The sequence below is a fragment of the Phragmites australis genome, chromosome 11, assembly GCF_958298935.1.
Source record: "Phragmites australis chromosome 11, lpPhrAust1.1, whole genome shotgun sequence".
NCBI classification, from domain to species: Eukaryota; Viridiplantae; Streptophyta; class Magnoliopsida; order Poales; family Poaceae; genus Phragmites; species Phragmites australis.
The window spans coordinates 25034980-25058583 of NC_084931.1; the positions used below are offsets into that span (position 1 = coordinate 25034980).

At 47.3% G+C, this 23604-nt stretch overlaps 2 protein-coding genes across 3 annotated transcripts; both read right to left on the minus strand.

The window, feature by feature from the left end:
- Positions 1-14034: 14034 nt before the first annotated feature.
- On the minus strand, positions 14035-15582 carry LOC133885758 (uncharacterized). 2 transcript variants are annotated; one of them, XM_062325499.1, is made up of 3 exons: positions 15379-15582; positions 14890-15242; positions 14035-14793 (listed from the first exon to the last, which is right to left on the minus strand). In XM_062325499.1, exons 1-3 carry the CDS (start codon positions 15508-15510, stop codon positions 14271-14273), a joined length of 1008 nt encoding a protein of 335 aa, XP_062181483.1. In that variant the 5' UTR covers positions 15511-15582; the 3' UTR covers positions 14035-14270. The 2 variants fall into 2 exon arrangements, with proteins under 2 accessions (XP_062181483.1, XP_062181484.1); XM_062325500.1 differs by having other exon boundaries at positions 14890-15179; positions 15379-15580.
- A 3280-nt stretch (positions 15583-18862) lies between these two features.
- LOC133885838 (multiple C2 domain and transmembrane region protein 6-like) lies at positions 18863-21838 on the minus strand. The gene has a single exon (XM_062325592.1). It carries the CDS (start codon positions 21689-21691, stop codon positions 19271-19273), a length of 2421 nt encoding a protein of 806 aa, XP_062181576.1. The 5' UTR covers positions 21692-21838; the 3' UTR covers positions 18863-19270.
- Positions 21839-23604: the final 1766 nt, after the last annotated feature.

Consider the following 23604-nt stretch of genomic DNA (forward strand, 5'->3'; position numbering starts at 1 on the left):
CTATGCAACTTCTTCACTTGGAAAGAAAAGAGAACAATGCTGTCTCTGATAATCCAATGATAAGCTGTTCTAAGTGGCACTGACTAGACGTTGGATCCGCAGCCGCGAGGCGTACTAAATTTTGCGTCCTGCTTAGGTTTCGATACAAAAATACAAGCAAGATTCCCATCAGCTCTTAGCCTATTCTTAATCAAAGGCAAATAACAGGTGTCAGTAAAAAACTTGGAAACCTCCGCTCCAGAATGATTAGTCCTTCCTTAAAAAAAGAATGGTAAAGATTGTTCGGGAAAAAAAAGAATGATTAGTTCCAATAATCAGGTGACCTGGCATGACGATATTCCCTGGCTCCCTAAAACAAATAAGAGTATCACGCTGCAATCCATAAACACATTCTAAGTGAACGCATCTAAAGGATATTTTCCCTTTTTAAAAAAAAACATCCAAAGAATAGAGGGCATCCTTTCAAAATAAAATAAATAAAGTAAAATAAAATTAGAGTAGCTCCCAGCTCCTAAAGCGAAATTGAGCAATGATTGATACGGGCATCAAACAAGGCTGGAATCAAGACCTTGTATATCACCTCTGATCGTGACAGGTGACAACCAAACATTGGGGTTAAGCTAGCTAATGCGCTATGGAGTTGGAAGCCTAAAATAAAGCCATATTCCTAACCAATTATATGCACAGATAGCTGTTCTGATTAAGCTAGGACATACAACCAGCTGCTGAATATTATTTTCTGCCAATTTTTCCCCCTTTCTGAAAAGGGTTAGTTCCAACATGGCAGTACTAATTTGCATTTAGATAAGCAACCACAGCACACAGCACACTACCTAGTCAGTGCTACTAGCAAACACCAGCATTGATGCCTTAACACTTGACAGCTCATAACATATCTTTTTTTAGGAATCGTAACATCTCTTCAGTATGCGTTCACAAAAGAAAACTAAAGTGGCATCCACTAGTGAACCTTAGGCAAAGGCAGCTCCATAAAAAACTTGGATATATAGGTTATCTCATTCATCAATCTCTCTCACCTGATATATATTTATTCATTGATTCTCTCAGCTACTTTATGATTTTTTCACATATTTTTTCAAAATATATCTCAATATAAATAAACTATAGCCTTCGCTGCGTAAACCAATGGTAGTAAAATTTTCCCTCTCTGAATCTGGATGAATGGGTCCCAAGACGCGAGTTTCTGGCCAACACATGCTAGCTCCTCCGGTCCTCCCCGTCTTGGGGGTCCTGCCAGGTGTTTGTGCCGGTCATGAAGACAGCAACCGAACCCACATCATTCATGGCTCCAGCTCCGGATTCCATGCGTTTTCCTCGCACAGCCTGCAGGCCGGTCAGGTATTCATTGCTGGAGCGATGCCAGTCTGGGAACGAGTAGTTGGAGGCTGGGAGTGTAGCTTCTTTTTTGAGGAAAACGCAATGCAGTTTCTAGTGGCACAATACCGAACCCTGCTGAATCATTCGTGCCTTCGCTGCGTAAACCAATGGTAGCGATGCTGACCTGGACGACACCGGCACAAGGAAGAAGACGCCAGCGGTTGGGCCCAGAAGGTCCAACAAACAGCCCAAGCCCAATCCCAATGTTTCGGGTCCCAGTTGGGCTTGTTGAGGTCCAAGTCGGCTTGTGGTGTATATGAGAGGGCAATGCAGAGAGGAGAAGGCAAGTTTGGAGAGCAATGTCATTAGGTTCCCTCTCTGAACTGCTAAAGCCTGAACCTCTAAACTGTTATTCATCTTGATCAATTCTTCCTCCTCCTAACTACCTCCAATTCTCATCTATGCTACTCGTATGGTATCCTAACAACCTGTTATCAGAGACCTCGTTTTGACACTCTAGATTCTCACCACCATTTCACTTGCTACCCGAAATCACTCGACGTCATGGACCTGCAGACGAAGCTCATCCTCGATGTGCTTCGCGACCAATTCGAGGCCATTGAACAGCGATTCAACGGTGTCGAGACTTTGCTGGATGACAAGCTGCGGAAGATCAACGGCTTCTCCACCATGATCGATGCGTGGAAGCCCCAGGTCGCCGCTGTCGTGGAGAATCTGCGACTCGGGATCGGAGTCCTCCGCAAGCACATGAATTGGGTGGTGCTCAATCCGGCGCATGAGTCGTCGGGCATCTTTTTCACCCAGAGATGGTTGCCACGTGCCCACCTGTCGGAGAACCAACCATTAGCCCTTGTGGGCACTGCGTGCGACAAGACCACCAGGAGAATGTGTTTGGGTCGGTAACCACCCTTTCGCATCTCCTGGTCAAAGGTACCACCGATCCACATCTAGTTCAACCCTTCCCTTGCATTCCACAGTCTGAGTTCACACCTCGATCAGCTAGTTCGTTTCACCATTTCACCAAGTTGCCAAAACTTAATCTTTCGGAATTTGATGGGGATAATCCAAAATTATGGAAGAGCAGATGCGAGAGCTATTTTGATATGTTTGGTCTTGATCATTCTATGTGGGTCAAAGTCGCATCTATGCATCTCACCTTTGTCACAGCACGCTGGCTTTGGTCAGTCGACCGCCATGTTTGTCAGTGCACTTGGTCTAAATTTTCATAATTACTGCTCTTGTGTTTTGGTCAGGATGAACAAGAGAGTTTAATTAGGCAACTATTTCATATTCAGCAAACCTCAATGGTTAAAGAATATGTTGACAAGTTTGTTGAATTGGTTGATCAACTCCCTGCATATGATTCAGTTACCGATCCATTATATTACACAACATGATTTATTAATGGCTTGCGTGAAGATATCAGATCAGTCATATTAGTATAGAGACCTCCCGATCTCGATACTACTTGTGTTCGTGCCTCCTTGCAGGAAGAGGTTGGCAATTCAGCACGACGACAAGATGTCTGCAAGTCAGAGTTGACTTCATCAAGTCACTCAGTGTTCCGTGGCACTAATTCAGTCTATCATGTTCCACAAGCCAAGCCAGTGCCACAGGAACTGACAGAGGACAGTAGAGGCATTGAAGCAGCTCATTAGCAGACAACTGATGACAAGCATGCCTATCGTAGAGCACGAGGACTGTGTTATAAGTGTTCTGAGAAATGGAGCAGGGATCACAAGTGTAATCCTACTGTCTAACTCCATGTTGTCCAAGAATTGTGGGAGCTATGTGCTTGCGAGGAGGTGGAATTGCATTTCTCTAACCAATCGACTCTTGTTCCCAACAAGAGTCTAATGAAAATTTCTTGTGAAGCTATATCACGGAGTGAATCCCCAAAAACTCTGAAATTGCAAGGTAGCATTCAAGGAATTGACATGTTGATGCTTTTGGACTTGGCCAGTTCCACACATTTTGAGTTCCAATATTGCTACTCAGTTTCAGAACCTGACTACTCTATCTCAGCCCCTCAATGTCCAAGTTGCCAATGGTCAGGTCTTGTCTTGCCAGGAACTCAATTCAGTCAGTTGGTCCATCCAATGTACTGTGTTCCACACTCATTTCAAAATTCTTTCACTGCATTCCTATGATGCCATTATTGGTATGGATTGTCTTCAAATATTTAGTCCTATGAAGATTCATTAGGGACACAAGCGCCTCTCTATTCCATATCATCGCACTTGGGTTACTCTTCAGCATCTATTGCTAGACACACTTGAATGCACTTCTCTATAGATGGTTCCAGTTCAACTCTGAAGATCCACACCAGAAACCACACATTCCTGAATTTGTACATGCCATCTTGGATAGATACAAGGATATCTTTGCAGAACCTCAGGATCTCTCTCTCCCTAGATCGTGTGACCATGCAATTCCGTTGTTATCGGGTGCCAGACCAATGCAAATCCAGCCCTATCATTACCCACCAAAGCTTAAATCAGAGATAGAACCACAAGTTCACGAGATGTTACAGCAATGTCTAATACAACACAGCATGAGTGAGTTCTCCTCTCCGATGTTTATTGTGAAGAAAAAAGATGGCAAATGGAGTTTTTGTGTCGATTATAGACCACTCAATGCTTTGTCTATCAAAACTAAATATCCAGCCCCAATCATCGATAAATTACTCGATGAACTATCCGACTCTTCTTGGTTTTCCAAATTGGATTGCACGCCTAATATCACCAAATCCAATTGCACGAGGGAGAGGGATTCAAGATAGCCTTCCAGACTCACTTGGTCCATTACGAATTTCGTGTTATGGCCTTCGGATTGTCAGGCGCCCCATCCATCTTTCAAAGTGCCATGAATGCAACACTATCAGAGCTTCTCCGTAAATGTGTTCTTGAGTTTTTTTTGGGTGACATCCTCATTTATAGCAAATCACTTGAGGATCACTTAGTCCACCTGGAGAAGGTATTGCATCTCTTGTAAACTGACCAATGCAATGTCAAGCTCTCCAAGTGTGCCTTCGCTCAGCGGAAAATAACATGTCTGGGTCATGTCGTCAGCACTGCCGGAGTGCAAACTGCTGAATCCAAGATTGCAACAATTCGTGATTGGCCTACACCTACATCAGTGAAGGAGTTGCGCAGGTTATTAGGACTCGCCAGTTATTATCGCAAGTTTGTCCGCAATTTGGATCGATCAGCAAACATTTGTCAGACCTGTTGCATAAGAACATATTGTTCGTCTGGACATCTCAAACGAAGACAGCATTCCAAACTCTCAAGCAAGCATTGATTCACGCACTAGTGCTCACCCTTCCAGACTTCTCTAAGAAATTTCACATTGAGATGGATGCAAGTGAATTGGGCACCGGCACAGTACTCATGCAAGACGACCATCCACTTGCCTTCGTCAACAAGTCCTTGGGACCACGTACTCAGGGGCTCTCAACTTACGAGAAGGAGTATCTTACTATTCTTGTGGCTATCAATTAATGGCGATCTTATCTGCAATTGAGTGACTTTGTCATCCATACCAACCAATGCAGTTTAGCACACTTGAATGAGCAGCGGCTTCATACACCCTAGCATGGTGTTCACGAAGTTTTTGGGCCCTCACTATCGCATCGTCTATAAGAAGGGCATCACTAATCACGCCGCGGACGCGTTATCACATCGGCCATCTTCTACTGCATAATTGCTTGCTATCTCTTCTTGTCAACTAAGCTGGCTCCTGGATGTCATGGCTAGTTATACTCAAGATCAAGGTTGCAAATAGCGTATAGCGGCGCTTAGCAGCAAAGGTTCCGCTTAGCATTTAGCGTTATAGCGTGATATATTGGCCGATAAAGGTTAAAATATATTATGAATATTTACTTATTTTACCATAATTTTGCATAGTCAGATTTACTAATCAACACACAAATCACATTGATAAAGTATGAGATACATAGTAGCAAAGGAAATATTATCAATAAAGTAGATAAATATGGTTATTGGTATTTTAAGAAACAATGCATCAACTAAAAGTCTCACAAACAAGATAGATGCAAGCACTAAATAATTAAGTATTTAAGTTACATTCCATGTCCCACAAATATCAAACATCTGATTCACCACCTCCTGATTGAGGGGATAAGCTCCCTAATGACTCCATCTCAATATCTTCATATCCATCCTCGGAAGAAGACGAGGATGATGACTGCATTTCTTCCTCAACTTGAATAAGTTTCTTTCTTCTCTTTGCTCGGCTGAAACTGGAAGATGCAATATTACATGATGCCCCTGCCCTTCTTTTCCTTGTTGAACGTGGAGCAGGTGTCACATGTGCAAGTTCAGCCTCTTGATCAGGTTGTTTTTTTGTGTTCCTTCTCCTTGTTGCCTGTACACCCATTCATTGTTTATATCCTCGATAATTTTCACACTCTTGATCTCAATAGGATCCTTGTTCTTATCTTCTTTCTTTTCAAGCAGCCTTGAATTAAACTTGACAAAAACAAGATTGCTCATGCTTCCATGAAGTAGCTTAGCCCTCTTCTTTGTATGCACCAGCTTGACAAAATTAAAATGAGAAAATAGAAATATAGAATGATTGAATGAAAAACAAAGTGCATACTTAAGGTTGCAGATCACAGAGGACACTGACTTGCCCAAATATACTCCAGTTTCTTTCACATCCAGATGTGCTACATGTCAAACTCAATATTCTCACAACCAAGTTCTTAAAATGAGGGGCACTGGAGCCATGATTAGCCCACCAATTTTTTGTAGAAAGAAGATGATCATGCAATTATTTAATCATAAAATCTGTAAAAATAAGATTTAAAGTCAATGCTAGTACATGGGCTAAAGTTCTTGTTGCTACGTTGTTTTTTAGCAATTACTCGAGCAAAGGAGCCCTCACTGTTTTGATATTTGTTGAGCTCATCCAATATTTTCTCTTGTGTGTTTTCATCAGGAAACATTTACTCCATGCATGATAGCACACTTTCTCGAAATGCTGTATTTCTTTCAATGCTCAACATATTTGAGTGGTAGTAGTACGGGTTCAAGTAATGGCCATCCAAGTGAATGGAGTTTTCAACTTATCATCCCATCTCTTGTCAATTATTTTCCAAATAGCACTATACTTATTTTCTTTGTTATTAAAGTGCAAGGCAATTTCTTGCTTTGCTTCCATCAAACCACCATATAGAAATTCCATAGTTGGGACATCAGAATCTACACATCTTAATAACTCAACCAATGGCTCAAAAATGTTAACGATGTAGTTTACTCCCTTCCAAAAGCTATCTGATCTAACAATCTGATCAGCTTTCTTCCCTTTATCCTTTTTCAAGTAACCCCAATCACTTAGCTCATCAAATCTAAACAACTTCCTACATTCACTTTTCTTATCTTGAATGCTCTTTAAATTCAAATATGATGTGGCAAAATGAGTAACACCTGAACAAACTAGATCTTTGCTAATATATTGTCTCATCAAGCTGAGAACACGGTGTGGGCATAGAGAAAATTTGTGAGTTCCTTTGCTTTGTAGATTGTGCTATTCACTCTTTTTATGTTGCCAATTTCTTCTAGCATGAGGTCAATGACGTGGGCTGCACATCCAACCCAGAATATGTGTGGTCGTTTTGCCCTCGACAATGCTACCATGGTCTGGTTTGGTCTTGTTGTGTCAATGACCACTTGAACTACATTTTGCTCGCCAATTTTCTCAATGTAATCATCAACTAGCTGAAAAATGTATGCACCATCCTTCCCATCACCAGAGGCATCATAGGATTTCAGGAAACATGTACCTTGTGGACTATGAACTAGCAAATTCATTATACCCCTTCCCCTCTTATCTGTTCATGAATCTGTCATAATTGAACATTATGTAAGCCCCCAAGACTCTCTTTGCTTCACAAGCCTAGCATGCACTTTCCGCTTCCTATTTTGCAAAAATGGCTCAATAAGCTCATAGCAACTTGGACCCCTTAAACCTCGATCGTAGTCTCCAACAGCTTTTAATATGTAGTCAAAACTAGGCAATGTTACTGAATTAAAGGCAATGCCGGCATCATAGAACCATTGTGCAATGTACTCACAAGCACGATCTCTCTTCACTTCCATTGCTTTTGTAGTCAATATAGACTGAATCTTTTCTCTTGGACCTGATTTTCTTAACTCTCCTAAGATAGCTTACAAAATTTTTCCAGAGGCCCTACTGATCCTTTGAACAGCTTCTCTTGGCCTGAGTTCTACACATGAACCACGCTAGCATCATCATCATATTCTTGTTCTTCACCCTCTGAATGGCTCAAATCCACTTCTCCTCTCAACAAGATCTGTTCTTCTGCCCTCTTTTGCTTCTCCTTGATTTTTGCAGTCATTATGTCAAAGAATTTCTTCTGTACATCAGCTGGTACATTATCACAAGGAGTAACATCTCTAGGAATTCCAACAAAGTGATTCTTCAATCTAGTCACACCACCAATTTTATTAGGGCAATACTTGCATTGAACCTTATTCATGTTGTTCACATCTGGCAAAAATCCATGGTCCCAGGCTGGATCTTTAGATTTAGGCTTGCTAGAATGTGATGTAGAAGTGGACATGGTCCACAGTAGCAAAGCTACGTTGATTAAAGAAAAAACAACTTAGTATTTCAAGAATCAAGAAATGATATTCAACAACAAACAAATCAGAAATCATACGAAGATATACTAGAGCATAAAGGGAAGATTAAATAACCCATTTCAAACCTAAAACATGGCATATTGGCTTACTTGTCAGGAAGGAAAGCATATTAGGGAGGAAGAACAAAGAAACAGCAGCATGCAAAAGCCTTTTTTGATGGCTATGGTTTCAGACTACTGGTTGCACTTCACCTTATATATTAGTTATCCATTTTGTTGGGCTCTATTGGGCCAAAATGGCCAAAAACCTGACCCAACACAACTTAGACATATATCGGTGATATATCGGTCTTGGCACTAAGGCGATATATTGCTATAATCGGTGATAAATCGGCAAAAAGTGTGAATTGCGATATTCTTGGATTCTTTTGGCACCGGCCACTATTTTGACGCTATAGTGTCATATCACCGCTAAATCGTCGCTATATGCAAGCTTGGTTAGGATCCTTTTGCGTAGAGCTTGTTGGCGGAATTGACTGCTTCTTCTTCTTAATCACATGGATATACATTGAATCAAGGCATTATACGCTACAAGCAACGCATTTGGATTGGTCACAATGAAGAATTGCAACACCGCATTATCCATGCTCTACATAGTAGCGCAATAGGCGGACATTATGGCTTTCCCGCCATTTATAGGTGGATCAAGAAGTTGTTCACTTGGTACGGTATGAAATCACAAATCCATGACTTGGTGACCTTGTGCACTATCTATCAAATAGGAAAGCCCAGTCGTGCAAAGTACCCAAGTTTGTTACAATAACTGTTCGTTCCAACTTAGTCCTGGCAAATTATATCTTTTGATTTCATGGAGGGCCCGTCGCGCTCTGGACGCTTCAACGCTATAGCGAACATGATCCTTTTAGGGCATGTGTGTAACTTTGGTGATTAATGACAACATAGTCAATGAGACTAATATGTTTGACAAGTATTTGCTTTAGTAGCTCTCATGGATGAAATACATGAAGAAGCCACCGAAGCGGAACTCAAGAAAGATTGAATTGCACGAATTCTGAAAAGATTGGTAACGCCAGATGGTCCAGCGCTCAGAAAATTGTACACGCCAGAGTGTTTTGACTCAGAAGAGGTATTTTAGTAGAACACACCAGATAGTCCGACGTTGAAATGATAAACACGCCAGAGCATTTTCCAGGAGTGGTGTTTCTCGGTGGTAGAATGAGTTTGAACGTCGGATGGTCCGTTTGTCGGTGTATCAGGAACCGAGGGTCCCTGAGTCCCGAGGCCAGGCCAGCCGTCCGCCATGTGTCACCATCCCGCGAGGTCCCTCCTGCGGGGTGAGGAAAGTCCAAGTTCCGGGAGAAGGTGCTCGGGGCCACAGTCTCTGGTCCCCGAGCACCCCAGTTTCCCGATGACCCGCAGAGTCCAAGTACCGGGAAGAAAGTGCTCGGGGAGGTGCCCGGTCGCCCCCGAGCACCCTAGTCCCCTGACGATCAGAAGAGCTAAGTTCCGGGAGAGAGCGCTCGGGGGGCTGCGTGCGGCAGCCCCCGAGCGCCCGGTTCCCCGAGGGTCAGTGCAAAAGTGCTCGGGAGAGAGTGCTCGGGATTGCACGTGGCAGCCCCCGAGCGCCCGGTTCCCCGAGGGTCAGTGCAAAAGTGCTCGGGATTGCACGTGGCAGCCCCCGAGCACTCGGTTCCCCGAAGGTTCATGCGAGAGTGCTCGGGAGAGAGTGTTCGGGGAGGTGAACAGTACCCCCGAGCACTCGGCGCCCCGACGACCCAGAAGAGCCCCCGAGGGGCCCACCGATGAGGTGTCAACCAGTCAGAGGTCCGAGGCCGCATTTAATGGGCGTGCGCGGCCTGACATTCCCAACTGCTCCCGCCACAGTGTCAGTCCCTACCATGCTTTGGCAGAGAGACGTGGGGCCATTAATTGCACTGGTCTCGTCCCGTATTAGCCGGTGTATCTCGGGATAACGTTGCCAGGATCAAGGCGTTCCGCCTGCCGCCCTGCCGTGGCAGAGGAACAAGACAGGGCGGGCACGCCGGGTGCCTCTGTGGCTGCTCGGTGGGCCCTCTCAACGGCGCCCGTCGCCAAGGCGTCCACAGTGACGGGTGACCAGACGCGCGGTGCGTTTTTCCACCACCCGTGTCACTTCGCCCAGAGGAAATGATGACGCCTTTCTCAATCGTGGCGTCTTGGAACTTGTGCCCCTTCCTTCCCGTTCGGGTATGTCGTGGCCGGCGAGTGCATAAAAGGATCGGCATACAGAGAGAAGAAGACATTGGATCGAAACATCGGAGGAGAGAACAATTGGAAAAAAGATAAGCCCAAGCAATCGACCGTGCCACACTCAGACGAAGAACATTGCAAGTAAGCCTGAGCAGAGCTAGAACAAGGAGCCTCAAGCTCTTAGTTAGACAATATCTTCTTGTAACCAGACATATCCCTGAGGGATCCCCCTCAGGGTAAGATATAGCATCCATACAGGAGTAGGGTATTACGCCCCCGTGCGACCCGAACCTGTCTAAACTCCGTTGCATTTATTTCCACTTCCATTTATTTCTCCGACGAACTTATTCAGGATCATCCCCCCTGCCGAATCTCTAAAAAGGGGTCTCTCGAGATCCCTGCGACAGGAGTTAATCCTCCGACACCGTTGATTAGAAGATCTACACGATGGATAAATGCACAGTGAGAAGTGGTTCGGTAGGCTCAAGTCTACACATCGAATAGTCTGGTGATGGAGTTCAAGATAACACTGGAATATCCGGTATTCACAATGAGTTTGAGTATGGTTCCAACAGCTAGTTAACGGCTAGTTTTTGCTACTGTACACGTCGGATGGTCCGATATTTGTACTACTGTTGACGCCGAATCATCTGATGTTCACAATGTTTTTTGACCGTTAGAGCAACGGCTAGTGCGTGGGTTTGAGACTATAAATACCCTCTCCCACTCGACTATTTGAGTGTGATGGAGTCCAGAAAAGCTCATATACACTTAAGAAGATATTCAGGCCACTAAAGTGCTAAAAATGATCATCCAAGCTAATTAAGCATAAGATTAGTGAGTTATTAATGCTAATAGGCATAAAGAGAGTTGTTTCCTAGAGAGGGGATCAATGAGTGATCCTACATTGTACCAAGTGGTACGCCGGTACTTTGGAGTCTTGGTGACTCGCTGAGCCTTGGTAACTCATACTTGTCGATCCTCCGACTTTTATGTGGAGCAGCGGCAAGACTCTTGTATAGGGACACGGAGACCCTTATCTTGGTGGCTCAAGCTCCGAAGTGAAGATGGTGACAAGTGACCAGAAGGTAGGCTTGTGGTGAGACCTTACCTTGGTGGCTTGGTAGCAAAACCTACTTGAGGCCTAAGTGGCTCAAGGGTCGTGACCGGGTGCCGTCTGGGAGATATAGCCTATGTAGTTGGTCCAATATGAACTAGGGGTAATGTTTGTGCCATCGATACCACGGAATAAAAATCTCTTGTGCCGAGTTTACTTTCTCTACCATCTTTACATTTTAACATTTACATACTTGCAATCTACCTTTGCATGTTTAACTTTCTAGAGTAGTTTGCTAGAATTGACTATAGGTTGCATATCTTTTTAAACGGTAGAGTAGATACACTTAATAAACCTAAAACACATTTATATAAAAATTGAGATAGATTTATCTTATAAAATTTTTGGAACCGGTTAGTTTTAGGTATCATAATTCACCCCTCTCTTATGACATCACCAATCCCTACAAACGTGTTACTGATGGTCATGGACAAATTCTCGAAATATGGCCACTTCATTCCGTTTGCCCATCCCTTCACAGCGACACACATTGCTAAGGTATTCATGAACTCCATTTACAAATTGCATGGCTTGCCTCTCTCGATTATCTCTGGCAGGGATCGAATCTTCATGAGTTTGTTCTAGCAAAAGACCAAATTGCGTATGAGTTCCGCCTACCATCTGTAAACAGATGACCAGATCAAGAGACTCAACCAATGTGTGGAGACATATCTTCCCTGCTTTGTCAGTGCCTGTTCGTCGAGGTGGAGCCAGTGGATCACACACGCCGAGTTTTGGTACAACATGAGTTTTCACTCTACAGTGAACAAATCTCCCTTTGAGGTCCTCTAGGTACTACTCCGCACCACCTGAGCATTGATTCGTTGGATTCTTGCTCAATATCATAGTTAGCCGAGTGGCTAGAAGAGCGCACATTGGTGAATCGGTTGCTCCATCAGCACTTGCTTCGTGCGCAGCAGCACATGAAGTCCCAAGCTGACAAGTTGTGAACTGAGCGTCAATTCTAGGTGGGCGATATGGTTTTCTTAAAACTCTAGCCCTATGTGCAATCCTCAGTGGCCGCCCGTGCGAATCACAAGCTATCATTCAAGTATTTCGATTCATTCCGCATTATGGAGAAGATCAGTCATGTGGCTTATCGCTTGGAATTGCCCCCTGCCAGCTCAATCCATCAAATATTCTATGTCTCATAATTAAAAGCAGCTATCAAGGCCAAGGCACAGGTACTTCATGATTTACTAGCAACTGACACTTTCTTTCAGGTGCCCAAACTTGTTTTGTAGCGTCACATGGCTACAAGGGGATCCTCGTCAATTGCTCAGGTGCTGGTGAAATGGTCTTCGTCGCCGGTGGAGTTGGCTACCTGGGAGGACGTTGAAGCGTTGCACCAACACTTTCCTAGGGCTCCTGCTTGGGGGCAAGATGGCACTCAAGGGGGAGGGGATGTTAGCGATGATGACCTAGACCACGCCAGCACAGGGAAGAAGAAGATACTAGCGGTTAGGCCCAAAAGATCTAACAGATAACCCAAGCCCAATCCCAATGTTTCGGGTCTTGGCTATGCTTGTTGAGGCGTTGAGGCCCAAGTCAGCTTGTTATGTATACGAGTGGGCAAGGCACAAAGGAGAAGACAAGTTTGGAGAACAATGTCATTATGTTTCTCCTTCTGAACTGCTAAACCCTGAACCTCTGAACTGGTCTTCGGCTTGATCAATTCTTCCGGAGACTTCTTTGAAGCCTATTTGATGGGGCATGCATACCGCGCGAGCACTGCGGCTCGAACGCGGCTGGCTTAGGACGGGAGCTCCTTGCTCCCTCCGTCACTGCTAACCAAGCTAAGGATCGGATTCCTCCTCCGAACTCCCTCCAATTCTCCTATGTGCTACTCGTATGGTATCCTAACAACCAATCGCATCGGTTTCGTTATTCTGTTCTGTTCCAGCTCAAAATGGTAATTACCAGGGCACAACCTCGATCACTTCGATATTTTCTTCTTTTTCTGTTTCGGTGCTACCAGCTATGACAGCGATCTCTTGGAATGATTTAGGTCACGTTTCGACGGCCTGGGCTGAAGCTGAAGGTGATGTTTAGGTGCGACGATGCTGTACGCCTGTACTCGCTTATTCAACTCGCTCGTCATCGTCACAGCGAAGACGATGCTATAATGTCCGCTTTGATCGCGCCCGACGCTACGCAACGTGCAGAGACTGATGCTGTTTTGTACCTGCTTTCGTGCGGTTGCAGATTTTTCTCACGGGGTTTGGTGTATCTGCCGCTGCTGCGTCTCCGGTCTCCATTTCACCGAAAACAGTATGGATTGGGCGTGTTCTAAATGGTGACTTATTTTGTCCAGAAGCTCAATCTCTGATCACTTCCTGATTTCTTGACCAATTCGTCGTGTACGATTCAGGCACCCAAGTAACCATGAATGGGCCATATAGGGCCCAATGTTGTGTGCCATTCTTCTGTCGAGAAACTTGTCTGGGAGCCCGGCTGGTACTCGTTGGCGGCGTTGCGTGTTGCTCGCGGCCCACAAGCGGCTCCCTGGATCGTCGGACACCATACCATGCTTTTCTGCTGATGATCAAGGGGCCCGCGTAGATGGACTTAAAGTGGCCCATCCTTGGTTTGGAGCTAATCCACGATGAACTCCTGCGATCATGCAGAAAATTAAGCCATCATATTCATACCTGTTAAAGATGAACGACATCGCAGGTGGGCAAGTCTGAATAGCTACATCAAGCACTAGAGTAGTAGAGTTCATGCCCTCAAGACTCAACAGTTTCAGAATCACCCAGACAGATGTGCGCGCAAATACAATTTTTCGCATTTACCATTGGAATTTCGCTGAATATCCTGCACCGTAATCCTGCTCTGCCACTGATAAACAAACGGACCTATGCACATTACCAGTTGGCACGTACGTTAACAATCGACAGACACGCCGGCTGGTCAGGCGAGTAGGTGGTCGTGCAGCCACCCTCGCATCGCGTTGAACGCGTCCTCGGCGTCGGCGTCGTCCTCCAGCGACTGCGGCCGGTGCGCGAACCCGTGGCCCCTGCCGGCGTACACGGCGGCTTTGGCACCCTTCGCGCGCCTCTCCAGATCCCGAACCGTCTCCACGGGGCAGAGCGGGTCCCCGTCGCCGCACACGAACAGCACGGGCGCGGCGATCCGGTCCCCCAGGCACGCATCCATCCCGGACCCGTAGAAGCAGACGCCCGCGCTGAAGCAGGCGTCGCCGTCGCGCGCCAGCGTCTCCACGAGGCGCCCGCCGCCGTAGCAGAACCCGACCACGCTCAGCTTCCTGGACACCCCTGCCGCAGTGAACTCGTCCACCAGCCACCTCGTGCACGCGTCGATGTCGCCCGACACCCGCCCCGGAGATTGCCCGGCCAGCCACCGCTCGAAGCCTTCGTCGAACGGGAGGCTCAGCTTCCACGGGTTCCCGCGGAACAGGTCCGGCACCAGGACACTGCACATCCAAAGATCAAGGTACAGATCAAGCAATCGGAGTCGAAGCTCGGAACAAGCGAGGAGAAGATGAAATGATGCGGAGAAGGTTTGGTACTTGTAGCCGTTGCAGGCGACGCGGTAGGCGAAGTCCCGGGTGGCGGACTCCTCGAAGCCGAAGATGTCGGAGAGGAGGAGGACGCCAGTGCCGTTGTTGTCCTTGACGGCCTTGAGGAGGTACGCGCGGAAGCTGTCCTCGCCCTCGCCGATGACGAGGTCAGCGCCGCTCACCAGATCGCACGCCTCGTCGTCGTCGACGGCGCTGCCGCTCGCCACCTCGCTCTGGCTGCAGCGCGGTCGTCGTCCCTGCCGCTGCTGACTCCGGGGATGGCCGGCGCAGCAGGATTTCTGTATGGGAACTGAAATCGTCACGTCATAGAGCGGAGAACGCGAGCTACTAGTATCACACGGCTGTTCCAAGAGAGCCGTCCATGGTAAGGGAATTGGAGCAGAGAGCAAAAATTTGAGCACTGGTAGTAAAGACGGAGCTCGAACTGAAAGATAAGAGTAGATAAGGCGCATCGCGTGCGTGCGGCAGCTGACTTACAGAGGACAAACGTGTGGCGGTGCGTGAGCTCGGCGCGGCGCACCGTAGCGAGCAGGCACGGCCCCGCTGGGACGACGCGCGGGGGAAAGAAGGGCGAGCCGCTGCGACTGCTGCGGCGGCCGCGGGCGCCATCGAGGGAAACTCGGAGTGTCGCGCGCGGGAGATAGCCCACCCTCTGCATTGGCTGCACAGCCGCGCGTTTAGATATTTCTGGCCCATCGTGGGTCGCGACTCGCGAGTGTCGCGTCGTCGTCATGTGGATTTTTCGCGAGGCGGCACCACGTACTCTTCACCTAGCGATGGCAATGGTTATATTTTACTTGTGTATCTGCACGTGTCCGTTTTGAGTTTTAAGCTTTACTTATGAGTATAGGCGTGAGTTTAAAATTGAATCTAACAAGTATAGAGAGACAGGTTTGAAATTAGTCTATATGTGTCCATTTTGCCCATATAACCGTTTCACATATTTGATATATGGGCTCACTTATTTTAATAAATAAGCTCCACACTCACTTCTTTAAAGTTTTCAATCCAGCCCTACTGCCTTAGCCTCCACTCGTGACTCACCCTAGCCCCGAAAAGTCTCACCGCCTCCATTTGCACCTCGCCTAGCCACTTCCATCTATGCCCACCACCTATCGCTTCCATCTGCGCCCCTCGCATGCTGCCTCCGTCTGCGTGTAGTCCCCACTCCCACCCTAACCCCTCTCATACCTCTGGCTCACCTCTCACAACCTCCGGTTTCCACCACCACCTCCTCGAGCGCAAACGGTTTCATCGTCGTCGGTTGGTGAGAGAGATAGCGGGTCAAGGCAAGGTGATCGGCACAGACACGACGAATAAGGCGGCATCGAGGAGCTCCAAGGCTGGGCTGCAATTCCCCATTAGTAGGATCATGAGGTTCCTCAAGGCTGGCAAGTGCATCGAGCGTGTCAGAGCTAGAGCCCGTCTGCCTCGCAGCGGTCCTCGAGTACCTCACTGCTGAGGTACGTACCCCGCATCTTTCTTCCTTCGATTGCACTTTAGGCTCGTTGTTAGCACCTCGATCTGATCCATGCCCCTTTCTAGATGTCAATGTACTGGTGTTCCTAGATCTGAATTGAGTAACCTTGTGGATTGGCTACATAGAAGTTGACAATGTTGGGGAAATTTCTTTCGTGCTGATTATCTTAGCATTTTAAAATGATTTCACAAATTTGAGCACGAAACAGTTATAGATCGAGTAAATTTCACAAACTTATAACTATTTATTTTCCTTTGTAATAGATAACTATAATTTTTTATACCTATTTCATAAAACTATAACTATTTGTACCTTTGATAACACAAAACTACAATTTTTTACCTAGTCCACCCGTTAGCCATACATTTTCAGCATAGTTTCACAAACCTATAACTTTCAGCAAAATATGTGGCTAATGGGTAGGATCAGAAAAAAAAAGTTGTAATTTTGTGTTATCAAGGATACGAATAGTTATAGTTTTGTGAAATATATCTTAAAAGTTGTAGTTTTCTGTTACAAAGGTATAAATAATTGTAGGTTTGTGGAATTTACTCTTATAGATTTGATTCTTATGCAGAAATCTTGGTATAATGTTACATGTAGATTCATACCGTTCATGCATGCTAGTTCTTTAGATTAACACGAGAATACTTGTTTAATATATCCGTTGGTATACGGGTGTGCCCTCGGTTGGCAGGTGCGGGTTTCAATTTTTACCCATGGCGGGTAATAGGTACGAGCGCGGGTTTGAGAATTAGCTCACGGATACAGATTTGTATAGCTTTCACCTGTGGGTATTGTACCCATTGCCATCTATATCTTCACCGTGATGCATGAATCAATTCACCAAAAGTCTAACTTGATGGGAAAAAGTGGATAATTCATTTATATTTCAACAGGATCTGACTGGGAGTTGAGCCTCGGGTGTGAGCGCGACGGGTTTGATGGTGGGATTGATTCAGATGGTTCCATATTTTATTGACACGAGTGGTACATAATAAAAAAAGATTAATTTTTTATGGTAAATTATCAATTTATTTTGACTTGTGTTGTCTAGCTCCGTCCTGTTATACTGAGATCCAAGTACTGGCGGACCCAAGGCCCGGCGAGCCTGGGCAGCTGCCCGGGCTCCGTCTCGGCCCGCCCCAGTATATATACCTAGATAATGAGGAAATTTACTACGTAGGCCGGTCAAATTTTGGATAAAACTTAGCTCGCACGACTGCATGAGCATCTCCTCAGTGAGCGAGCGCACGGCCTGCGTCTATCTTTCGCACGGTTCGCTCAGGCTCTCCTAAATCTCTGGGACCGCCGCTAGATCCAAGGGCTGGTGACTGGCTCAATGGTTCTTACATCTTCGGCGTGCCGGACCGGGACAGGGACTGGCTTCTGCGCGAGCCGGCTGGCATCACGCGGGCTCCTTGTTTTATGGAGGACGCCGAGCATTTTTCGCGTGCCACCGCCAGTAACCTCAGATCCAACCTTGGGCCTAGTTTCCCGGACTGTCATCCGGCTTGTACATGACCAACCCAGTTTGTAAATTTTAGCTTCCTGTTCGAAGCTGAGTCTGGTGGCCGCTTCAGGTTGCTACGAATGGGCTTATAATGGGCCAAAGCTATTTCACACTGTACGGTCGGCTGGCCGCAAGCGCTGTACAATGACGGATGGAGCCAAGCCTTGGCTTGTTCTAGAGTTACTGCTGGTCTGATACAGCTGCTCTCTCAATTGCTACTCTGTTCTCTCCTTACCGGTCTTGCCACTCTTGTGAGCTGCAGCCTGCAGGGCCCTGAAGACTGGGAGCCTGGGAACATACTCAGACCAGCAACGTTCTCAAGCTGTCGTTTGCTTGTTCAGAGAAAGGAAGAGAGATCAAGAAGTCTGCGGCACATCCAAATTCTGATGACTATACGCATACGGTTGCTCATTACGCCATGCATGCAGGTCACATTTGACATGCCGTCAGACGTCGGTATCAGAAGTTCTGTTTCTGCTGCATAGGAGAGTCGTATTCTGATCCGGGAAAAAAGTAACGCCCATGTCTCATATCTACTCCTAGCCACCAGGCAATCTCATTCTGGCGAAGTCATATGTTGCCCGCAAGAAAAGAGCTGCAGGCACGATTCATTTGTTAGGTTGCAACAGAGCACAAGGGTCAAAGGATGCTTTTCTTAGTTACATGTCTTCCTTCAGTGGTTTTCTTGCACAGGAACCGGGCGTTTCTTCAGAGCTGAATTACGCAAAACATCTAGAAGACAGAAACTACGGCTTCATTTCCGCACTAGACCACGGAAAACAACATATTGTGCTAGCACACGGCACATTCAGTCAAAGATTAACCAACCAACAATCTTGTAGGCCACAACAACGATGAACCTTGCCAATGCCAGCAGAATTTCTCACCAAACAAACATCGCAGGAAAACCGCCCACAAAGAAGTGCAACTGCAGCAAGCAGAGCATGACCACTGAAACAAAGGTGAGGTGATCGAACAGAATAGCACAAATAAATACAAACAACATGATCCAGGGGCAGGGACGTAACATAAACAAATTGGCACAAATACAAACAAAATACACTGAGGACAAGATTGTTCCTGCTGTTTGTTCTACACTAGAAACCTGAAACTAACATTACATTTTTGCAACCAAAAAGCTCTCTACTCCTTGTCCCAAAACTCAAAGGGAACTAAAATTGTTCCCTTCTTTTGGCATAACCAAGCAAATAACGTTTAAGTCGACACCTTATTCCTGGGCCACTAACTGCCTCTAACTTACCAACTCATCAGGTATATTCACATCTGATCTGATGCTAATCAAAAGGAACTGAATGGAACAGACATAAACAAAGTTACAACTTTTCCCCATTTCTCTCATGTTCAGTGCTCTGAGCTCAAAGGAGCATATCAGACTTGGCAGGCAATCTCCTGTAGAAGTTGAACGGCACGGAGGGCATCCTGCTACGGAACCGGGGGTGTCGCAACAGGTAAAGCATAGCTATCACCATCAAAACCTGAAATGGTGTCACATACAGCACAATGGCGACAACCAGGGATAAGAATATGAAGATGGCGGTGGCCCGAGGGTCCCTCCAGCTCAGCAATGCATGGGCTCTCTCGCCTTGTGTTGCCAGGTCCCCAACTACCGTCTGCACACGACCACCAACGCTCCTCAGCCTGTCGTAGCGCATTCTTACAATGTCAGCTGGTCTGGAGGTTGGGAATGTGTCAAACTCCTCATCAAGCTCGTCGGGGTGTGTCATCTCAGCATGGGATAGCTTAGTATCCATGTGTGACGGGTGCCTTGGCCTGTAACGATAGTTCCACAGTCCAATCATGAACATGTAGAGGAAGACGGTAGGCAGGATGAGCTCTGGGTAGCAGATTAGTATCAGGAAGAGCATATGCACAAGCATTGTCGTAATTGGATTCCGCCAGCTCCTGATGCCATCATACCACTTGACCATTGCCGCAAAACCACAGAACAGTGAGGTAATACGATAAAAGTTAGCCTTGCTGCGCCGGAGACTAAACATGTGTAAATCCACATCGAGCGTGTACTCCACAACCTCCCTGCGCAGCGGGGGCTCAGCTCGGCTAAGCCTCGCTGCAACAATCTGCATTGCTTGGTGCCTCAGGTAATCCAATTGCATCACCGAAATTGGCTGAGTGTAGTGCATCTTTGGTAGCAGCGGTCGACCATACAGCGCCATCATGTTCACCCATGCTGTGCAAGTAAACCGCACAGCCAAATGCAGCTCACCAGTCTTCTTGAGCCCACTGGGATGCAGAACCAGCAAAGGGTAGAAATGTGTGTACACCCTATCAGTCTCCAGTGTTGAGAGCCGGATACGGACCTTCCCAATCCGCTGATCTGGGCCACCACCATTCTTGCTCCCAATCTGGCCATTATCGAACACCACCACTGTGATCACAGTGCAAGGATCGAACACCTCCCAAGTGTACTGCTCATTCCACTGCGGATTCAGCGTGTCAAGAATAGTTCTTGTGCGCACCCACTTAGGTCCATATTTGGCAACACAGTAGGCGTCCGTGGTGCGCCCATCCTTAGGCTTCATCGGTATCAAGTTGCGAGCACCAAGAACCCCCAGCTCAAGCATCCCAATGCTCGGCTTCCTTGCAGGCTTTGATGATGGCTGGAGATCACTACTGTAGTAAGTGGACTCGTCGAGAACGTGGTACCCAAAATCCAGAGACATCCGAAGCTGTAGCTTGCTCGTGAACTTGGCTTCCTTCTTCTCAGGATCGTCGCTGGGGCGCATGAGGCTGTACCACCGTGGCTCCACGGGTTTGCCGAAATGGTCGTGCCGCGGCATTGCCGCTGAGAGGGGCAGGATAATGCGCCCGAGCAGCTCGTCGCGCCCCGGCCCGACGCGGTCCTCTACAGTGACCACCAGCGGCTCATCGAAGGGCTCCGACGCGACGAACATGAACTCCTCGTTCCAAATTGGGTTGGGCATTCCCGGCGGAGCGCCGGGGCGCGTGCGCCGCACCTGCCCGGTGAACTGCAGCTTCACGCAGGCGTTCATGGGGCGCGAGGTGTCGTGCGGCACGAGGTCCTGCGCCCCGATGGCGGCGACGCGGAGGTACACGAGCTTCGGCGAGAAGTATACCTTGGCGCGCGTGGAAGCGACGGCCGCCGGACCGGCTGCCGCGTGCGCGTCGGAGTGCCAGGCGTCCGGAAACGCCTCGTCGGCCTGGGTCCCGAGCCACACGGAGAGCATGATCTCGCCGCGGGGGAGCTTCTCGCCGCGCTTGGTCTCCAGGCGGTACCACTGGGGCGCCAGCGGAGAGTCCGGGGGCACGCGGACCGGCACCTCGGCGAGATCGAACCCGACGCGCCCCACGAGGTCGTCGCCGGTGAGATCCTTGGCCTTGACGGCCACCTCGAGCAGATGCGACTGCAGGTGCGTCGCGGAGAAGGCGAACACCCGCTGCCAGGCCGGGTTGTGGTTGGCCCCCAGCACGGACGTGGTGCCCTTGAAGTTTCCGAGCTTGACCTCGACGAAGGGGTCGATGGCGCCGGTGGGGGACACCGCGGGGAGGTCCCGCGCCTTGACGACGTGCACGTAGAGGAACCGCATCGGCTCCACGAGGTCGTAGGTGGACGCGATCTTGCCTGCGGCCGAGGCCGCCGCGGCGGAGGGATGCAGCCCCGGGATGTTGAAGCGCGGCCGCAGCACGGCGGCCAGCGGGGGCCGAGTCTCCACCAGCCCGAACTGCTGCTGCGGGGGCAGCATCGGGCCACCGGGGCCCGGCACCATGAACGGCCGCGGCGGCATTGCTCCCTTCATCTCGGCGGCGTCGGCGTTGCTCGGTTGGGAAGCGGCGGCGTGGGGAGTGCGGGTTAGAGCCCTACTAGTGAGGCATTCCGCCGAACAGCCGTGTGAACGAGCGGAGTGGGTTACTGCGCTACGTGTGTGTGGCAAGAGATCTGTATTGCTTCGCCGCCCGCGCCTCGTAACGAACCACGCCCGTTGGATCTCCATCCAACGGGGTGCAACCGGTTGTACCTTTTCGAACGGAGCCAGATCATTGACCTGAAGAAACCATCGGGCAAACACACGCGTTCCTGACGTGTGGGTCCCTATATTTGTGGGACACCGGAGTCAGCGAGCCTGGTGGTACGTTCGGGTTGGTGCGGAAATCCTGGTGTTGGGGGCAGGCGTGCCTCGTTGGGAGGTGGGGCCTGGGGAGCCTCGGTTCGCAGGGGGCGGATGTTGCTGGCCAGCCTGGTGCGTCGGATTCTCTGTGGATGTTCCCGGGAGTTCGGGCTCGGAGTGGGCGGCCGCCGGTGCCGGCTGGCCCGCAACGTGAGCGTGCTGCTTGCCACTTTCACTTTTCTTCTGGCTCTCGGCCTAGAGGGAGCATGCATGCGCTCCATGCCTCCGTCCCAGGGCAGCTGGCTACTCTGATTGTTTGATGCTTCACCATGGGAAATGGAGCAATGGAACCTGCAGGATGAATGGATCTCTGGTTTTGAAAAAGGTTTCTTTCTAATCGTGAATCATTATTTGCGTGAACCAAAAATTGGAAGAAAGACATGCCGAACGTTGCTACTATTTTTTCCTGTTTTGCGCATGGCAAAGATTGTTGTTTTAGATGTTAAAATGGTATTTGAAACGTAACTTTGATCACTTATCTATGAAACACATTAAGTTTGTTTTTTTTTTCAAACAACTCTACAACACTAATATAGAGAAATAGTGTGGAAACTTCTAAGGATTCAACAATACAGCAATTGTGACTTAGGCACTTGGGTTCGTTTAGTTCACGTGAGGAGTGGAGGATGGGATCGCCCCATCCCAGTATTTCGCCCGCCGCCTGTTTGAATCACGGACAAGAGCGCACAAGATGATCTAAGAAAAAGAATATTCCATTAAGATCTTGGACGAGCTCATCCCGCAAAAGACCCGAACGCGCTCGTCCCCTTCCGTCCTCGTACTTGACTCCTCACCCACAGCGGAAGGCAGTGGGGTCAGATGTAAGAATGAAAATACATCAGATATGAACCGAATAGTTCTATATTACTATCTATATTTTAAATACGAAAATGAATATAAATCTGAATATCCTTAAATGTGAATATGAATCGGATTGTTCGAATCTGAATCCGTATTTAGATATCTACTCGATCAGATTGTATGCAAATATCTTGCATCTTTAATGATAAGAATTTTTATTTTTGTGTGCAAAAAATTCATTCACATTTGGAATTACTGAAATTTTAGAAATTTTGTTCAAATTTCATGTTGGAAATTTATTTTTTTTTATCAAATTTGACTGAAATTTGATCCAATTTGATTGGGTCGAAATATATAAATTTCGTTCACCTCTGAAATGTCTAAAACTTTATCAAAACTTAGTTTTTGGTTGGCAGATATAGATATTATCTATTTCCACATCTAAATTCAAAGCAATTTGGATATCCATATTTGAATCTGAATCTCGAAAACGAATTCGGATACATCTATTTTAGTATCCATTTTAAAAAAAAATACGAATACATATATTCAAATTCGTATTTTAATGAACACGAATATCAAATAATTCAGATACCTGCTATCCATTTTCCACCCCTAGTTGGATGAACAGTACCCACCCGTTTTCATACTTTTCCTTCCATCTTTCTCTATTTGGCAGTGGTGTTGCCGTAGTCAAAAAAACAAATTTGTTTTAGGTTTTATAATTAATAATGAATTCATTT